The 19,034-nt window shown below is 44.8% G+C and overlaps 1 protein-coding gene across 1 annotated transcript in view; it reads right to left on the reverse strand.

Annotated features, from left to right (window-relative positions):
- SNCA (synuclein alpha) overlaps positions 1 to 19,034 on the reverse strand; it is a 73,978-nt gene that overhangs the window by 35,885 nt on the left and 19,059 nt on the right. Inside the window, exon 3 of the mRNA XM_063136244.1 lies at positions 17,708 to 17,853. Coding sequence (XP_062992314.1) covers positions 17,708 to 17,853 — 146 coding nt within the window. The remainder of the gene's footprint in view (positions 1 to 17,707; positions 17,854 to 19,034) is intronic.

Raw genomic sequence — 19,034 nt, forward strand, 5'->3', positions numbered from 1 at the left:
CTGCAACAAGGTTAGCGGCTCTAACCATGGCTTAAAGTGTTTTGTGTGACAGCACAGCTTGTGGTTAGTGCTAAATCCAGAGAACCACAGTTTCACCAAGTGTCACCTGAACAGGCCCAATATAAAAGAATTCTGAATCCATGAATTTGTTTTGAGCCCCGGAACTGTTTTCGCAGTCCTACGACACAAAAATGTACTCCTGGTTACCCAAGCTTTCTTCATCTCAGCAGTATAATTTAGGGGTGGGATGGGACATTTTGTTGCTGCTATGGTTTTGATGCTGACAATTTGGAATCAGAAATCTGTGCCGATCTACTGCAGAGCACAGAGGAGAACATTAACGGAGACAGCAATGCTGCTGATAACTTCTTTAAGGTGATCCACCGAATCCATCTGTACCTAAGTGAAAATAACTGCAGTAAACGATGATACCACTAGAGGCGCACAAACGCACACACGGATAAACAGTTAGAGATAATTAAAAAAAGGATACGGGGACTTTTGAGGACGTCATCAGCGAGGACGACAAAAGCCCTGTTGCTATGAAAGGAGACAGGAATTGAAGGACACGTGGCCCGGGGAAACGAAACACAACACAGTAAAGGGACAGATACCACGCCAGGGAGAGATAAGTGTGGTGCGCAACATTATGGTGCATTTAAAAAAAACAGCCCGAGGAGGCGCCTCAAGTATGACATGTAGATCTACCCTGATCTACTTTCAGCCTACCCCATCTAAAAATGATGGAGGCAGCAATCCTATGCCCCCTAGACAGTGTCTGATGGGGACATAGGATTGCTCATTTTCTTGGCTCCGGGCGCAAAGGCAGGGCTCTGAATTGAGAGCCAGGAAATCATGCTCCCTGCCCCTCCCCCTCCCCCTCCCAGCTGGAATGGAGAGAACCGAGGTGTCCAACTCTCTGCACTTGCAAAATAGATCAAGGGGATGGGGAAAAGGAGGTATTCCCGGGGACGGGGAAGAGACTGGGGACATGGGGCTTTGAGCTATTCCCAGCCATCCCCAGTCTCCTTCCCTCCCTCTCCCAGAAGCCTCTGCTCGATGGGCGAAAGCATCCTTCTAGCTAAAATGTAGGATGCCTGGAGAACAGAGGCAAATACTGCCTCAGTGTTGTGGCTGCCCTGCATCGGTAGTCTCTGATTTTGGAGGTTGCTGACCAACTTCATAGGATTGCATCCTCAGTGACTTATTCCTTGAAAGTCATTGTAAGGAATCCTTTCAAATGCTAAATCTGCTTTTCTTGGTTTTGCTGGAGAATTCTGGTTGGTCACTTAGTAAACAAATAAGCAGCCATCTCCTAGATGTCTGAGGAAATGATGCATTTCATAATTCCTACTAGCTCAGACAGTAACCCCAAGTTAGTAACCCCAATCTTGGCCTTTTTGTGGTCAATGGTCTACTATCAAGTAGGGAACAGAAAGCAATGAAAGAGGGAGATAACTGTCCCTCCAGAGCAAGAGGCAGTCATAAGTTCTGCCATGCTGATCTTTGGCATACAAAATTCTGTGGAAGAAATAGGCAGCGGTTCAGTGTGTATTTAATTGTGTCTAAGCAGATAGAAGCCTTTACATAAGAATGTAAAGACGTCATTGAGCATCTGTGGTCAAAGATCTCTACTCTTTGTTTGTTTCATGTTGGTTGATTGGTATTGGGGAAAGGGGTTGTACTAGAATCATCCTGTTGTTGTTTTGTGTGTGTGTGTGTGTGTGTTTAAACTTGTCATATTTTAGCTAAACACATTTTGCCTTGAGATTGAAGAGAGTGTAACAACTTCACTCAACTGTTCTGCCCTATCTTTTGGTTCACGATTTTCAGGAGCTTCAGTTTCAGGAGTGTAATTTGGTGTCTAAGGCTGCAAACCCGACTCTTTCCCATGAGTCAGTTTGCCTAGAAATCCTTGCCAATCTACTGCAAATCACCCAGAGATCTACCAATAGATCTGGATCAACTCGCTACTCACCCTTGTTTTGGAGAACATGGTTCTTTTGGGAACATAACATTCTGCCTTCTGCTGAGCCCGGCTAACTCCCCACTCCTGTGCCGCAATTGTGCACTTTCCCCTGCGGCGTCAATGGCAGAATCTCCATTAATTGTGCACCCCCCTGCTGCATCCATGGTGGCCACAAAGGCTCCATTTATGCAAGAGTATAGGCATGAACAGAGCATTCCTTTACGGCCACCATTGACACAGCAGAAGGAAGTGGGCATTTTATGGAGGCTCCGGAAATTGCACAATTCCCTGTTGCATCAATGGGCAGCCGCCATTGACACTGGGGAGGAATTGTGCAAATTCAGAGTGAGGGCAGGTGGCTGACAAACACTTTAGGGTCATTGTGGGCACTTGAGCAGGGGCAGGGGTGGCCGTGATGGGGCGAGCGCCTGCACAGGTGAGTTTGCCCACCCCTTCTGCTAATCCACTCCTCCACACTCTGCCATCACCCAACTGTCAATTTCCTACCATCACCCCACTTCTAGTTACCATAACATTCCACAATCTTAGAAATGTAATAAATAAATAAATAAATACATACATACATACATACATACATACTCCAAAGGATCTCCACCCCAGTCCCCTCCAAAGACAGACCCACAAACATGGTTCATTACAGTTTTCTATTCAGAAAAAGCAAGGAACTTTTGCCATCAGACCTTGAAAAATAATAAGTATCACATGCTATCCCAGAAAAGCAGGAAGTAAACAAGGGAAATCTAGACTGCCACTTGTGATTGCCAGAATTCTGTGTATCCCTGGAATTGTCCAGTGATGCATGAATGAAGAGACACATTTGGCACAAATGTTGTGTCACATCCTGATTGCCTCTGTGCCTGTTTCCCCACCACTGACAGGAAAAGGGTATTAATCACAAAGGTGAAGATGTGGCTATCCTCTGCCCTCACATCTTAAGGACATTCTGCTTTTGTCAAGCGGGCAGATAGTTGGTGCTTGCCTCCATTAGGGGACTTTTGTAGTGCCCAGGTGAAGGCGTCTGGGGAAAGTGAGTGGGTGGAAGAATTAGCACTTAATTCATTGGTGCTGGAAATATACGGTGCTTTGTAACTATCTGTAATGGTGCCCTAGTGGGTAGAATTCTGAGTCAACAATGTGATATAATGGATGATTGTTGTGAGGATAAAGCGAGTGGGAAGGGAATAAAGCTGTATGAGAAATCAGTTTTGACCACAATTTACCCAATTCTGGATTGAAAACAGACCAGATCTACACCGTGTGATATAACACTTTGAAAGCGGTTTGGAAACGGTATATGGAAAGTGTCATAGGCCGCATCAGTTGTCAATACCATTATAAACCATTATAAAACAGTACTGTGATGCAATCTGTGATCAAGGGCCATACATTTCTGAGCTAGCAATATGATTGAAAAACAAAACAAAAAAGCTCTTGACACCATGTGTACATTTGAAAAGTGTGCATGAAAAAAGCATCCTTTTGAAAAATGTGCATAGACATGTGCTTGAATCAATGAGAGAAAATTGCATACATTTAAATTGTGCATGGTTGATGCATATGTTGGTGGGACGTGGAGGAGGGCTCCTCCAACAGATCTCAAACTGCGGCTGACACCAAAAAAGCAAAAAAGAAAAAAACAGGAGGAAAAGCTCCCTGGATGTCTGGAAATCCCCACAGCTTGGCTCCCAAGTGTAAATGGGCAGCATCCACTGATCTTGTGGCATAGACACACATTGCAGTCAGGATGTTTTCATAGGGAAGTGGTGACATCTTTCCCACACTAGAAAATGATGGGCACAGGATTTCTAAGAAAGCAATGACTAATTTGTTGTGTGGTATCATTATGCTATCACAAGACTTTTTGAAAAAAGGCAACCACTCTTTCTGGAGAAAGCGACCTTAAAATCCTAGAAATCAAGATTTGCTTTACTCAACTGAAACTCAAAAAGAGGAAGCATTTCTGATTCCCACTTCCTCATTCTCCATTTATTTGAAACGGACCTAACTCAGGGGGCACTGTCGGGAATCAACGTCAGCCACTTGACTTTGATTACATTAGCTTTTCCCTGTCCTCCAAATATGTTGGGCTACAACTCCCAGCATCCATGGCCAACAGGGTAGGGTTTGTGGGGATAGGGTTGTAGTCTACCACGTCAGGAGTGTTTGTCTGTGTGCCATGTTGGGCAAAATTGGGTTACACTAAAGCCACAGCTAGACTTGATCATCCTGGGTTTATCCTTGCCTGAGCACTGGATGCCCTGTGTGGCACTTAGATGAACAGGTTTGACCCCAGGACAATCCTGCGATAAACCTTAGGTCTAGCTACGGCCTAAGTGAATGGTGTGAGAGAACATCTTCTGATAGTCTTTGCTCTTTAAAGTAAAACAAATCTTCTGCATCTGGTTTGGGCCAGGATAGGAGGCTGCTTGAAAGCCCCATAGCAGTCTGAAGAATGAATTATAAGCGTCTTTTGGGGGGAGCTGGGGGAAAGTGACAATTAAAACCAAAAACTGAAAAGAGGAAAGCATCCAAGGCCTTAGCTAGACCCACCTTTTATCCCGCAACGGAGGAGGGAAGATCTCGCATTGTGTTTAATGATAGATCCCTCCTCCGTTCACACGCGACACGTGACCTCACAAGGAGAGGCGTCACGTCCGCCATTTTTATTTTTTAAAGAGGAAGGAGTGCACGAACGCTTGTGTGCTAAAGGTAAAGTTTTTTTAAAAAAAATAATTTAAATTCCTACTCCCCCCACCCTACCCCCAATAGGCACAGCTCCCGGCTCCGCGCAAGGAATCGCGTGGAGCCATGTCAACCCACGGCAACGGGCCACAAGTGGAGGGCGAGATCATGGGACAAGGGTCCCAGGATCCCCGTGGCATCATGTGGATGCACAGGGATGATCCCGGGGTTCGCCCCGGGATAAAGCCCCATCTAGCTAAGGCCCAAGTCAAGTCAAAAGAAGAGAGGAACGGGTCCTCAGGATGCAAAGGAATTTATTTGTATGAAGCCCAATGCATTTTGGCCTATGTACTATAAGACCTAGTGAGCTGCCACAGTGGCTATCACCACTGTTCCCAGATTGTGGGTTAGGTCCAGTTCAAGCAGGGCAGATTTAGGATAGCCCTGTTTGTAATATAACTTGTCAGATGCCAGCATCTGTTTTTTTTCTTCTCCACTGTTGCTAATGCCCTTCCCTCCATGTCCATGATCACGATGACTAGAAACATACTTTCTAGCTAAGTAACACAACAGAGATTCATAGAATGCTAATTTTGGTTATCAAATTTGGACTCATGGCTTGTTTTAAAGAAGAGAACATCATACCTGCACATCTGGTACTCAGTCCTATTATATATTTTTTAATTTATATTTTTTTTCATAGCCCTGTTATCATTATTGTACTCATGTGATAAAGCATATATTCTAGTCAGATATATCGAACATCACTGATAGTTTGTAGCATATAATTGAGCATGAATAATGCTATTTGAAATACACACATACACACATTTTGTATTCTTGAGTAATCAAGTTAATGGGCTCATGTATCTTTAAATCCCATTAGGACAAGATACACACTTTAATGGCATTTGAAGCTGAGAGGAAAAGATGTCTAAAATGGCACCAAAGAGCATCACAATATGAACATTAATGGATTGATATCCTGGCTTTGACTGTTTCCAGTAATTCCATTCTCTTGAGTGTACTTCATGGACTTTGGCACATGAAGAATGACACTTCTGGGATGGATCCATTCCAACCATTTAACAAAACACCAGCCAAATACACCAAAAAGGAAAGGAATCAGAGGTGAAATTTTAAAAGTTTTCTAAAATGTCTCCGGATCTATCTAAAGACAAATCTGCCATAATGCTTAAGACAACACAAAACCGGCCAAATGAAATTTGGCCATCATTGTGTTTAGAATCTAAAGGAGGAGGAGGAGAGGATGTCAAATGAAATACTGTAACAAAGCAACTGCTAATAGGCTGTACATGGAAAGTTGGAAGGCAGCCACGGCCATCACAGTAACGTCAGTTATTCTCCCAAGCAGGAGACTGGGCAGGAAATAAAACGATTTCTGACGAGACGGCAACATTTATCACTGTATTCATTTAAAGCACAACTCTATGCATGTTTAGACTCACTGCCTGTTCTGGATGGGGTTGCACTCCCTCTGAAAGATCAGGTTCATCGTTTGGGGGTACTCCTAGATCCATCAAAGTCGAAGAAGGCCCAAGTGGCCACGGTGGCTCTGAGTGCCTTTTACCAGCTTCGGCTAGTTCACCAGCTACAGCCTCTCCTGAACAGGGCTAGCTTGGCCATGGTGGTACAGGCATTAGTAACCTCAAGGCCGGATTACTGCAATGCACTCTATGTGGGGCTGCCCTTAAAGCTGCTCCAGAAGCTGGAGTGAGGGCAGAATGCAGCAGTTCACCTGTTGTTGGGAGCTGGCCCTTTTCAGCACTGAGCCTTTTTGCTGAGGGAACTGCACTGGCTGCCTATTTGCTACTGGGCCAGGTTTAAGGTTCTAGTACTAGTGCACAAAGCCTGAAACAACTTGGGACCAGGATACCCGAGAAAGTGCCTTTTCCCTTGCCAACCTGCCTAATCACTGAAGTCATCGGAGGGCAAATTACTGGTGGTTCCACATGGACCTATGGTCTGATTGGAGTCACACAGGAGAAGAGTCTTCAGTGTGTTGGCCCCTTTCTTATGGAATTCCTTGCCTTTGGAGATCAGACAGTCATCAAAATAGTAGTGCCTCTTGAAAATGTCATTGTTTCAGGAAACTTTCCTTGACTGACTGATTGTTGTTTACCAGTACTAGGGTTTTATCAGAACTTTGTTCTTTTAAAAATAATAATTTTTAATATGGTGTTCTTATTCTTGTATTCTATTTGTCATTTACTACTCTGAAATATTTTGAATTGGGAGCAGTATATAAATATTCTAAATAAATAAAAGAAATGTTGAGACAGAAATAAGTCCTACAACTCCAAGCAGGCTGCCTGGGGGATGCTGGGATTTGTAACATTTTTAAAAAAAATCTAAACATGCATAGAATTACACTTAGTTATTTATTAAATTTACATCCCACCTTTCTACTAAAATAGCACTCAATTCAGTTAACAATAAAACACAGAGCAAAAGACATGGTTGTAATTAAAATGTTCAAACTCAATGTTTTTTTTTAAATACCATCAATAAAATGCAAATAAAAGTAAGAGACAAATAAAAATGTATCAATAAGAAACAAAGAATGGATTAAAAACTCAATTTGGCAGCAAATCAGCTAAGGGCTCATCTACACTAAGCAGGATATTCCACCATGAAAGTGGTATATAAAAGGCAGGAGCCACACCAAGCAGGATATAGTGGTATATAGTATGTGTCAATGGGCCCCAACAGTTGTCAATACACTTCAATATCTCTATACAGCAGTAGTGTGGCTCCTGCCTTTTAAATACTGCTTTCATAGTGGAATATCCTGCTTGGTGTAGATGAGCCCTAAGATGCCAAATGGCTGCCTGAATCAAAATGTCTTTCCTAAAAGTGTCCCTCTCCTGTTTTCCTGTCAAGTGTGCTTCTGATATTTGGTGGGATTAAGGCCATTGCTAGACAAGGATTTAGCCCGGGCTGATACCCGGGCTCACCCCTGTGCATCCCGATGACGCACAGGGGATCCCGGGGTCAGCCCGGGCTAAACCCTCCCTTGGCCTGGGATAACCGGCACCGGTTGTGGCCCGGTATTTCCGTAGGTCTAGCCCGTTCCGCTGCTTTTCCCAGCTATGTGGCTTACTCGCAAGTAGCCGGGAGAAGCTGTGCACTGGGCACAGTGCTCCACAGGAGTGCTGTGCCCATCGGGTGGGGGGGAGAAATTGCGGGGGGGGGGAGAGATGGGGACCGGGAGGGGGGAGAGCGGACCTGGTGGGAGAGATGGTGGGGAAGAGCGGAGCCAGGGCGTGGAGATCGCAGCCAGGGGGATCGGAGATTACGGCCGGGAGGGGGGGCGGGCGGGTGATCAGACATGGCGGGTGGGCAGGCAGGTGGGAGGGCAATCAGACATGGCGGGTGGGCGGGAGGTGGGGGGCATCAGATATTGCAGGGGGGGAAATCAGGGGCAGGGCAGGGGGGAGCGGGGAACCATTTTTTTAAAAAAACAACCCCCCCACCTACCTTTGTCGTTGGTATGCTCCTGTGCACATGGCCCCTTTAACCTAAAAAAAAATTGGCTGACGCGCCGGGGCTTTCCTTAACCCCATCGCGTGTCACTTGTAGGCTGGGGCGACGGCCCGCACTAGCTGCAGTGTGGGCTCGCCCCTACTCCCGACTGGATTAACAGGTAGATCTAGCAAGGCCCTAAGAGAAAGGCCTCTCACAAAATCCAGGTAAGTTTATAAAGACGATGCTCTATTTCAAACAGCCTGGTCCCAAGCTGTGTAGGGTTCCTTATGTTATAAGGGGGACTTTGAAGTGTGCTTTGAAATGGACCAGTAGCCAGTGAACCAATGTGCCGGTTCATTCTATCGCCCAGGTGTTGCTACCTGCCAATGGCCAACTTCAAGACCCTGATGTTCTCCCTTCATAGGGTTCTTTGTCATTCAACTGGGCTTAGACTGGACAGATTTTCACGGAGAGGGCAGTCCTCTGTACAACAGGACATGCGGCCACCCTAGGCATGATCTACACCTTGTGTCAAATCATTACGATCCCCTCATGGTAACACTATATCCCTCTTGTGCATTTACACTTCGTAAGACACGTAATGTCATTTGTTGCAGTACTTTGGATAATGTGGAGTAAAAAGCTACAAACAGCTCTATGAAAGTGGAATATGGAACGTGTAATATGCCCCAACAGTTATCCATGCATTTCAATACTGCTGTAAAACAGTTGTGTAGATCTTGCCCTATTCCCATCTCTTTGCTACACCAACATGAACGTGATTTTCAGGAAACGATGCACAAAGGATGAATAAAACTGCCTTTCTGAGTCTGATAGAGAGGGATGCCCACAACTAATAAAAATATAACAGCTTTCTTCTTACCACCTTTTCACCCAATTCCCCAGTGATTCGTTACTTGTTAGCTGCTAATGTTTGAAAATGGCATTATACAAAGAGACTAAAACAAATGAACAGTAAAGTGCCATTTCCTTTACCCTTTAATCAATATTTGCTTAAAAAAAAAAAAAAACCCAGCTGGAGGAAATGCACAAGAAAGCTTCTCTAGAGAGAAACGACTTGCCACAAAACTATTTTAAGATAAGACGACAGTGAGACAGAAAATGTAGTTTACTAAGTGCTTCACTAGAAGTTACGAGAGGCCTGGAGACTTCAAGGCCCCTCCTGCTTCTTTTTAGTTCTTCATTTTGAAACTGGACTTGGATTAGGCAGCCCTTCAAGCAGAGGACTGTAATGTAGGTCACATGGCCACCCAAAGAAAGGTTCATCAGTCGTTGATCTCACAGAAAGCCACTTGCCCAGAAAATAAGCCACACAACGATCTTCCCAGAGAACTCTAGCGACTTGAAAAGTTTGTCTCGTGGCTTGTGTAGGAGGTGGAAAGGAGAAGTGCTAAATATGCATTGAGTCCTGTGAATGCTCTTCACACGACTTGCCCTAAAAATATATGCTAATTTATTGAATACAGCGCTATGCATAGCTTTTAAGAAGGGTGTGTTAGCCCAGGCCTCTATTTAAATACAGCTTTGCTTTGAAGGGGCCCTACTGCCATGAAGGAAAATTCCATACTCTTAGAATCATAGAATAGTTGAGCTAGAAGGGTCCTATAAGGCCATCAAGTCCAATCCTCTGCTCAGTGTAGGAATCCACCTTAAAGCATATCTGACAGATGGCTGTCCAGCTGCCTCTTGATTGCCTCTAATGTGGGAGAGCCCACAATCTCCCTAGGGTTCCATTGTCATACTGCTCTAACAGTCAGAAAGTTTTTCTTGATGTCCAGCCGGAATCTGGCTTCCTGTAACTTGAGCCCATTAGTGCGTGTCCTGCACTCTGGGATGATCGAGAAGAAATCCTGGCCCTCCTCTGTGTGATAACCTTTCAAATATTTGAAGAGTGCTATCATGTCTCCCCTCAGTCTTCTCAAAGCTAAACATATCCAGTTCTTTCAGTCTCTCCTCATAGAGCTTTGTTTCCAGACCACTGATCATCCTCATCGCCCTCCTCTGAACCCCCTCCAGCTTGTCTGCATCCTTCTTGACTCTTTGTCCTTCTCCATGGTTCAGGTCAGCTGAATGGCTGACCATTCTGAAAACGAGTGAATAGGACAGGAAGATGCATCTTAAGAGTTGCACCACAAGAGATATATCTCTTGGTTCTTGGTCCTTCTTAAGCTACACTAAAGGTTACATCTTAAGAGATACACTTCTTGGTCCTTCTCCAAGGTTCAGCTCAGCTGAACAGCTGAGCATTCTGAAAACGAGTGACTCTTAATGGACAGGAAGATACATCTTAAGAGTTGCACCACAAGAGATATATCTCTTGGTTCTTGGTCCTTCTTAAGCTACACTAAGGGTTACATCTTAGGAGATACACTTCTTGGTCCTTCTCCAAGGTTCAGCTCAGCTGAACAGCTGAGCATTCTGAAAACGAGTGACTCTTAATGGACAGGAAGATACACCTTAAGAGTTGCACTTTAACAGATACACCTCATGGTCCTTGGTCCTTTCTTCTTGGTCCTTCTTAAGCTATACTAAGGCCTTTGCTAGACCAGCCTGTATCTTGGGCTGATGCCTGGGATCGACCCTGTGCATCCAGATGATGCACAGGGGATCCCGAGCTCAGGCAGGGATCAACCCTGCCTGGCCCCTTTGGCCCTGCTTTCCCCCACAATCTTGGGCTGAGCCCGAGACTGCAAGCATGTGGCCCATTTTTGCTGGTTTACCCGGCGCTGTGCCCAGGAGCGGGGAAATCAATTTTTTTTTTAAAAAAAAAACCTTACCTTTGCACATGAGCGTTCGTGCGCATCGTACCCTGTAAAAGTAATAAATAAATAAATGGCGAACGCGACAGCTCTCTACTTGAGTCGTCTTGCCTGACGTGTAGACTAGGGCGGGTTCTTGTGTTATTGACAACACGAGATCACCCCTCCTCTATCCTGGGATATCCTGCAGGTCTAGCAAAGGCCTAAGAGTTACACCTTAAGAGTTACATTCTTAGTCCTTCTCCATGGTTCTGCTCAGCTGAATGACTGACAATACTGAAAAGAAGTGCCTGTTAATGGACAAGAAGATGCACCTTAAGATTTGAGCCCACTGTGGATTTCAACTGAGCCTGGGAGCAATAGATTCTTCCCATTACCAGTAGACCCCAACGCCTATTCGGGTGCTAGGTACCAACGTGTTGAGGTCTCTCGAGAATGAGTGGGCTAGCCCTGTCTCCTAGATGTCAATGTGTGCATCAGCCATCCCCTGGGTGACATGTGATCAGCATCAGTTTGAAGAGGCCAGCACATACCTACAGATGTAAGCAAATAGGGAAGTATCCAATACTGCTGCTGCTCCAGTGGAACAATTGGTAGCACAGTGGAAAAGTAGCACTTGCTAGTGCAACCAGGAACTACGGGAAGCAAGCTACGGCTTCTGGAATTTGACAAGCCAGCAGAGGTCACAGAAGGGAGTTCCACTGTCTTGGCCCATTCCAGAGGTGTAGTTTTGTCAGTACTGGATAGCTCCAAAATGGGTTCTGCACCTTGGATAGCTCCTTTAGAGTTCTGACTGAAACTCTGAGCGGATTCACAGGCCCACAGAAATAGGAGCCACCAGGCTCCACTGCATGGGCATCAGCAGACATTCAGGGCTCTGTGGAATACATTTAGAGTCCTGTGAAATAGATTCAGGGGCAGAGCCCCATGAGCCCATGCCTAGCAATACTCCTGGGCAGGGCTAGCATGCTCTTGGAAGCCCCTTCATGCATTTGCACTGGACCCTTGACTAGGGCTCTAGCTGTACAGGGTACTGACTGGTTAATCCATAATACAGTCATGAAGTCACCTTTCTCCTACCTCCCTATCCAGAGTGTTGGTCTTCATGACAATAGCACAGCCGCTTCCCCTCCTGGAGAGTTACACAAAGTATAAAAACACCCAAACGAATTGCCTTTTTTTAAAAAAAGAAGTGGCGGTGAAGAGGTGGTTGAAAGTATAGATTATACGCTACTTTGTTCTTGACAGCTGATCAATCCCTATGTATCACTGTTAATTAGATATTCAAAATGTGAGCCTGCTGGCGAGGTCTATCTTGTCTCTGCAGAGCACTTAGCTCTTTTATTGGGATTAAAAAAGTATCACTCGTAATGGGAGAGCTGCTCTCTGATTATCTAAAGGTATAAAAGCCAACTCGTAACACTGAGGCATGTGCAAAGCATGGCACAGAAATAGAATCCTGGGCGGGGCTATGCAAACGATGGGGCGGGGTTACACAGGGAGGAACAGACTCGATTCTCAGGGCCAGCACAGTTGAGCTGCTATGTCATTTTTCATTTTTACTCTCGATTAGGTTCAGCAGGGCCAATCCAAATCTTAAAAGTCCCCTTATCCCCCATGCTAGGGTCCCAATTTAGATCAGGGCCCCTGCACTTAGTCTAGAGTAAGAATCAGAAGCAAATAAAAACTTAGCTGCTAGACACAGATTTAAAGTAATGTCTGTTTTAGCCCTCAGCATCTCAGGTCACTGGAGCAGAAAGCAGGTTTACTGTCACTACAGTGGGTGCTGATGTTACTTTCTCTTTCCTTTCCCTTTTCCCCAAATAATTGAATGGATCTCATTCCCTCCTATGGGGAAAAGTAAAACAGACTGGATCGTATCCAAAGCCACACTGTGCCTTTGTGCGAGCAGGAAGAGCTTCCAAGTTCTGGAGATGGCCTCCCTCCCTCCCTCCCCCCTGCAACCCTCTGTGCCATATCCTGAAGTGATCCAGAGGGTCTCCAACCCTCAAGAGCAGCTTTGAGAGGAAGGAAAGGGGTGCAGTTTCGCTCTGCAAAAATTGAGCGATCCATCTCGTGCAACCTTTCCGCTAGTCCAAAGCCACCACTGGATACAACCCCTTGCTCTTGTTGGTGCTGTTAAGCCTCAGTCCCTAATACAGGTGACCCCTACATGTGGAGACCACAGAAATGTACTGCCCAGATGCCACAATGGCGAGTCCTCCTGCCTGTTTATTTATGTATTTATTTATTACATTTATATCCTGCCTTTTCCTCCAAGGAGCCCAAGGCGGTCTACAGGATCTCCTCCTCCTCTCCATTTTATCCTCACAACAACCCTGAGAGGTAGGTTAGGCTGAGAGTCAGTGACTGGCCCAAAGTGAACTTCACTGTAAAGTTGAGACTTGAACCTGAGTCTCCCCAGTCCTGGTCCAACACTCTAACCACTACACTATATTAGCTCTGTCTCCTACTTGCTGCTCAGTCCTGCTTGCAGCACTGTACTGGGGGCTTCCCTTTATCTGCCCAAAGTATTGCGGAAACATCAAATCTCATTGGCCCCATTCAGAAGACACCTTAAATGGCTTTAACCATGGTGGTTAAGCCATAAAGCCAGGCCGTGTTCAGAACAGACCCAAACCATGGCTTAGTCACCATGGTTAAAGTCATGGTGTCTTCTGAACACAGCCCGGCTTTCTGGCTTAACCACTGTGGTTTACGGTGTCTTCTGAATGGGGCCATTAAAGGGTTCAGGACCTTCCAGAAGCCTGCCCTATCAGCAGTTGTTGACTCTCTAACTAAATTCACTCTCAGACAGACATGATACAACTACTGCTCAGTTCTGAGTCAAGTGACAGACTACAATTCAGCCTCCACAGCTGTAAACCTGGCACTTTTCAAGTGTTACTGGATGGATGCACAGTGAGTTTAAGGGCATGGCAAAGAACGTCCTCCTACTTCATGAAAGGTGTCTCATGGTTGAATTGCCTTTCCAATGGCTGCCCTTTAGACCTGTTGGAGCGGGGAATCTTCTGTCTGTGTGTAAATGTATTCAGACCCTCTTTTGCTTATTCAGGTCCTCTCCCTTCATCTGCTACAGCAACCGTTTGCTTTATATTAGAGGCTGATCTGATCTCTTTTTAAAAATTATGCTTCGAGAGCTCTGGATGATAAAAAAAAAGAAAGAAAGAGAGAGTGTCCACTGGGATCTGGTAAATGACCAAAGAATTAAACGAGTGCAAAAGCTGTGAGAAATAGAGGCATTTATCTTGCATCGTTGACTCAAATCGTAAATTCGTCCTGATATGGGTTGAACAAGTATTTAATGGAAGACTAGAATAATCCTTAAATAGGCTGTGCTTTAAATGATAATGAGTCAATGGTTCTGGGAAAAAATGGTAGTGTTTTAATTTGGTTTGATATGTGAACTAGGAAAATAAAGAAACCAAATCCTTAGGAAGTTGCTCTATCTAGGACCAGATCTACTGTAAATCTTGTGTCAAATCATTCCAATCTCATCATGGTAACAACTATGTCATTCTGGCATATTTATATCTTGTAGGACACACAATGACATTTGTTGCAGTGTTTTGGATAATATGGAATAAAATGCAGGGAATAACACTACAAAAGTGGTATATGAAATGTGTCATGGGCCCCAACAGTTAGCAGAGCACTTCAATACTGCTATAAGGTAATAATGTAAATTTAACCCAGATCACTGTTGTCTGCACCAGGAGTGGGCACCCTGGTGCCCTCCAGATGTTTTGGATGACAATTGCCATAAGCCCCGACCATTGGCCATGATGGCTGGGACTATGGCTTTAGGAGCAGAGCTTTCTGCCACTCTTTCTCCTTCTCCCCACCATGTATTTGTTTACCCTTATTGAACATCTGTGGTGAGCTTACAGCAGGGGCGAGCAATATGGACTCCACTGGCTGTGTTCATGGCCTCACTGCCCCGTACCACTGCCGAGGCCTTACATGAATGGCAACACAGTGATGGCCACCCCGAAGATTTAGAGGAGATTGCTTTTGCTCCAAGGACAGCCCACTTTTGCAAAAGCATTAGAGTTAAATGCCTTCTGGCCAAAACAGATGTGACACAAGGCAACCATGCTTGGATCTCATGACTTGTTTTCATGAGCAGCCATGGGGGCATTTCTATTGGAGCAGTAGTGCCAAGAGAGGGGATGCTTAACCCTTTCCCCTCATGACCTTTTTTCTGATTCAAATCCTTCCCTGTTCCATATTGCAATTAGCCCTGTACGGATATCTCTATTGTACCTGTATTCACCCACCCACCCCCTACCAATGGGGTTAATAGCAGGGTTGGTTGAGTTGAATGATTTAGAGTAGCAAAGCCATGAGTTGAAGGTTAAGCATCCTCTCCCCTATTAAAATCAGAAGCTCTCACATCTGATTTAAAGCAAACAAAACAAAACAAAAGTCAGGAGACCTGATTGCAGGGCTTCCGAATCACGTCTCTTTTTGGGGATCTTTGGAGAGATCTGGATAAACAGTTCCCAAAAGTGTCCTGAGACATTTGGAAAATATCAATCCATTGATATGAAGAGTGGAAATACAATAATCGCAAGATATGTTTGAATATGTGATTTTTCTTCAATGGCCTAATCTACACCAAGCAGGATATTGAACTATGAAAGCAGTATGAAAGCCGTATATAAAAGGCAGGAGCCACACCAAGATGGATATAGCAGTATGAAAACGGTATATGGTATTGTGTCAATGGGCCCCAACACTTGTCAGTGCACTTCAATACTGCTATAAAGCAGTAGTGTGGCTCCTGCCTTTTATATACCACTTTCATAGTGCAATATCCTGCTTGGTGTAGATTAGGCCAATGTCTCAGTGATGTATTAAGGTGATAACAGAAAAGAACACAAGGTGTATTTAAATATCTGCTACTGATCTTCTTTAGTTCTGTGGATGTGATCAATCTGACAGAGTGGTGAGGAATGTTAAGCTTAGATGATCTGATTACCAATGCAGCTTTGGGATTAGACTTTTAAAATCCTGTGATAAGATTAGGGCTTTCCTCCCATCCCCCCAAACAAAGGATGTTATTGTAAATGTAAGCAGATGGAACATTAAGGTTTCCATTTGAAAAAAGTCAAGGATCATAAGCAGCAGAAACAGAAGTTGAATCATAGACAAATACATTGAGGATAATGTTCATGTGTGTGCCCAGGGCAATGTTTTGATTCCTGCTTCATCATTGATGCTGTGCACAATCAGGAATGTGGGAAATGTCCCTGCAACAGGCACCAAATATGTTAAAAATAGGAAGTCAGGCATGCTGACATCAGCAGCTCGATTGATCCTGAAATGGACCCTATTCAGCTATGTAAATGAGTGAGAGCACGCATGGACTGACACCTCCAAATAGTACATCTGATTCCCTGAGATGCATCTCTCGGAGATGATCTTCATGCTCAGAAAAAGCATGTGGTACAAGTTCCTGTGACACTGACAATATTATTTCAGAATGGCATGTTCAAAAGTCCCTAATCTTAAAAGTACTCCAAACCTCCATGCACATAGAAAGCCAGCACATCAGGAAGAAAGGATGGGCTAGAATTTTTTTCACTGACATACTTGTTTTCTAGGTGTAGCTCTCTCCCCACCCCTTCAGAAACATTAAGACATGCACACACACCCATCTGCAGTGTAAAATGGAATAGTCCAACTACATCTGTTCTATTTAATTCTGCCATTCATGTTGCTTGGCTACATCCCATCCAACTGTGGTCCTACTCCCGTTCACAAGGTCATCTGAAAGAAGGATTATGATAATTGTCTGTGGACTCAGCCTTACCTGAATAAGATAGCAATTAAGTGTGCAATCCTCTCATATGGTTCTTTATCTTTAAACTGGCCTTGAATTGGACAGCCCTTCAGTGCAGAACCTGAGACTTGGGGCCCTTCCAAGTTTCCCTAGGCAGCCCCTTCTCTGGCCCCAACCCCATTTCCCCACATCACCTGTCATTTTGTGGCTTTCTAGCTTTTGTGCAGGTTTCCCCCCATTCTAGGCACTTCTTCACACAAGCAAAATAAGGCACACTCATGACTCGCCACTCACAGAAGTTTGCGGGTCCTTTTCATGACATTGTCAACCTCCTACACATCTCCCGTGCCTTCGCCAGTAATTCCATTTTAAAATAAAAGCCTGGATATTCCGATTCTGCTGAAATATCTCAGGATTTCCTACTGCTTGCAAGGGAAGTTGCGCTACAAAACACCCACTAAAGGGCGACAACCCATTCAGGGCTATGAGCACTGAGAAGAGGAGAGGTTTTCCATTATAGACCATGTGATTGCCCCTCTCCACCTGTGTAATGCAGCCCATTACAATTGAGCAAGAGAAGCAGGAAGCAAACCCCGGTAAGGGAATGTGATTTCTCCTTAATCTAAAGAAGCCCTAAAAGGTTGAAAAGCCTCTTCTAAAACTTAATTACAGGTAGTAATTGCAGTAAGCTAAAATATGCTAGTATTTGGGGGCCCATCCTTTTTTTCTCTGGCCCTGCCTCTTTTGCCATAAGCAGCCACCATGGTTTAAGGTGTTTTGGAACAGGGCCAAAGACATCCCATCATGCACTGGGTTCACTTAGTAATTACAAAGAAGAGAGGTAATAAAGAAAAATTAAGCAGAGGCAGCTAGCGAAGCCTTAAACTTTTTTTTTAAACTACAACATAGAACAATCTCATTGTTAACCTCTATCATAGATACAGCAGCTAAGCAAACCTGTTTGGCCAGCTGATCCTTCTTGACAAAGCCAGTAGCTGCAGCAATATTTCCGGCACCTTCCACCGTCTTCTGCGCTACGGCGGTCACTCCGGTCACGACAGCTCCTCCCACATTTGACACTTGTTCTTTAGTTTTCTCCGCAACTGTGGGAAAGTGAAAAGGCGAGTGAGGGAGAAGGCGACATTACTCCATTGTAACCTGAGGTAAATTTGGCCGTCTCACGGCATTCACGCTAGGATATGTTTAGCGAGTTGGCTTTAAGTGACTCTCCCTTCAGAGTTACTGAATGGAAAACAAAGAATTCCCTTCAGGTTTACTGTATGTGCTACGTTGCTCCAGCAGACTGGTTGAGAAGGAGAAACCCCCTGTCATGGTTCTAGGCAGGATCTACACTACTGTTTTAAAACAGTTTATAACAGTAGTGACAACTGTTGGGGCCCAGGACACACTCCATACGCAGTTTTCAAACCATTTTCAAGGTGTCATATCCTGCTTGGTATAGATCTGGCCCTGGACATCCTGAGTGATGCCTTAAGGATTTCTTGCCTCCTTAAGAGTCCCACCTTCCTTCTTTTTTTACTTCCCCCTTCCTAGTAATGTGAGTTTTGGAACGCTGACAATCGCAGTCCAAGGGCTTTGCTAGATGACAGATGACACACAGGGGATCCCTGGCTCAGGCAGGGGTCAACCCTCCCTTGCCCCGGGGTAAAGGGCTCCACTTTTGGCCTGGTATTTCCTCAGTCCCGGGCTGAGCCTGAGACTGCGGAAGGTGTAGACTGGTCCGCGGCTTCTCCCAGCTATGTGCGCTTACTCACATGTAGCTGGCAGAAGCCACGCACGGTCTGCAGCGCTCCCCAGGACAAATTATGGACAAATTTGTGCAACTTACACAAATTACAGCTGAATTTGTGTAATTTGTGCAAATCCGGCTGTAATTTGTGCAAATTGTGGAAACTTCCCCCCAAAAAGGGGAAAGCCTAGAGAGCTTTGGTTATTGGGCTGTATAGAAATGCAATAAATAAATAAATAATAAGCACAAACAAGTTCCCAGAATTCATGGAATAGCTCGCAGCTTAGCTCATACACACAAAGTGAGTTGTACATGCTGCAAAATTCCTTCAAGCCAAAAAAGAACCCGATTTCTCAGCAACACACATCCGTCAGTGGTGGTAATATTGGTTTCCCTCTCCCCTTGCTTTTCCTGAGAGGCAAGACTTCAGGGAGGAGCCTAAATCAGGTGAGATGGGGGACCACTGCCATAGAGAACAGCCATGAATTGCTGTTATTTTGTATGCCAACCCATGAAGAATAATCATGATAAAAA

The sequence above is a fragment of the Elgaria multicarinata genome, chromosome 10 (genome assembly GCF_023053635.1).
Source record: "Elgaria multicarinata webbii isolate HBS135686 ecotype San Diego chromosome 10, rElgMul1.1.pri, whole genome shotgun sequence".
In the NCBI taxonomy this organism is placed as follows: domain Eukaryota; kingdom Metazoa; phylum Chordata; class Lepidosauria; order Squamata; family Anguidae; genus Elgaria; species Elgaria multicarinata.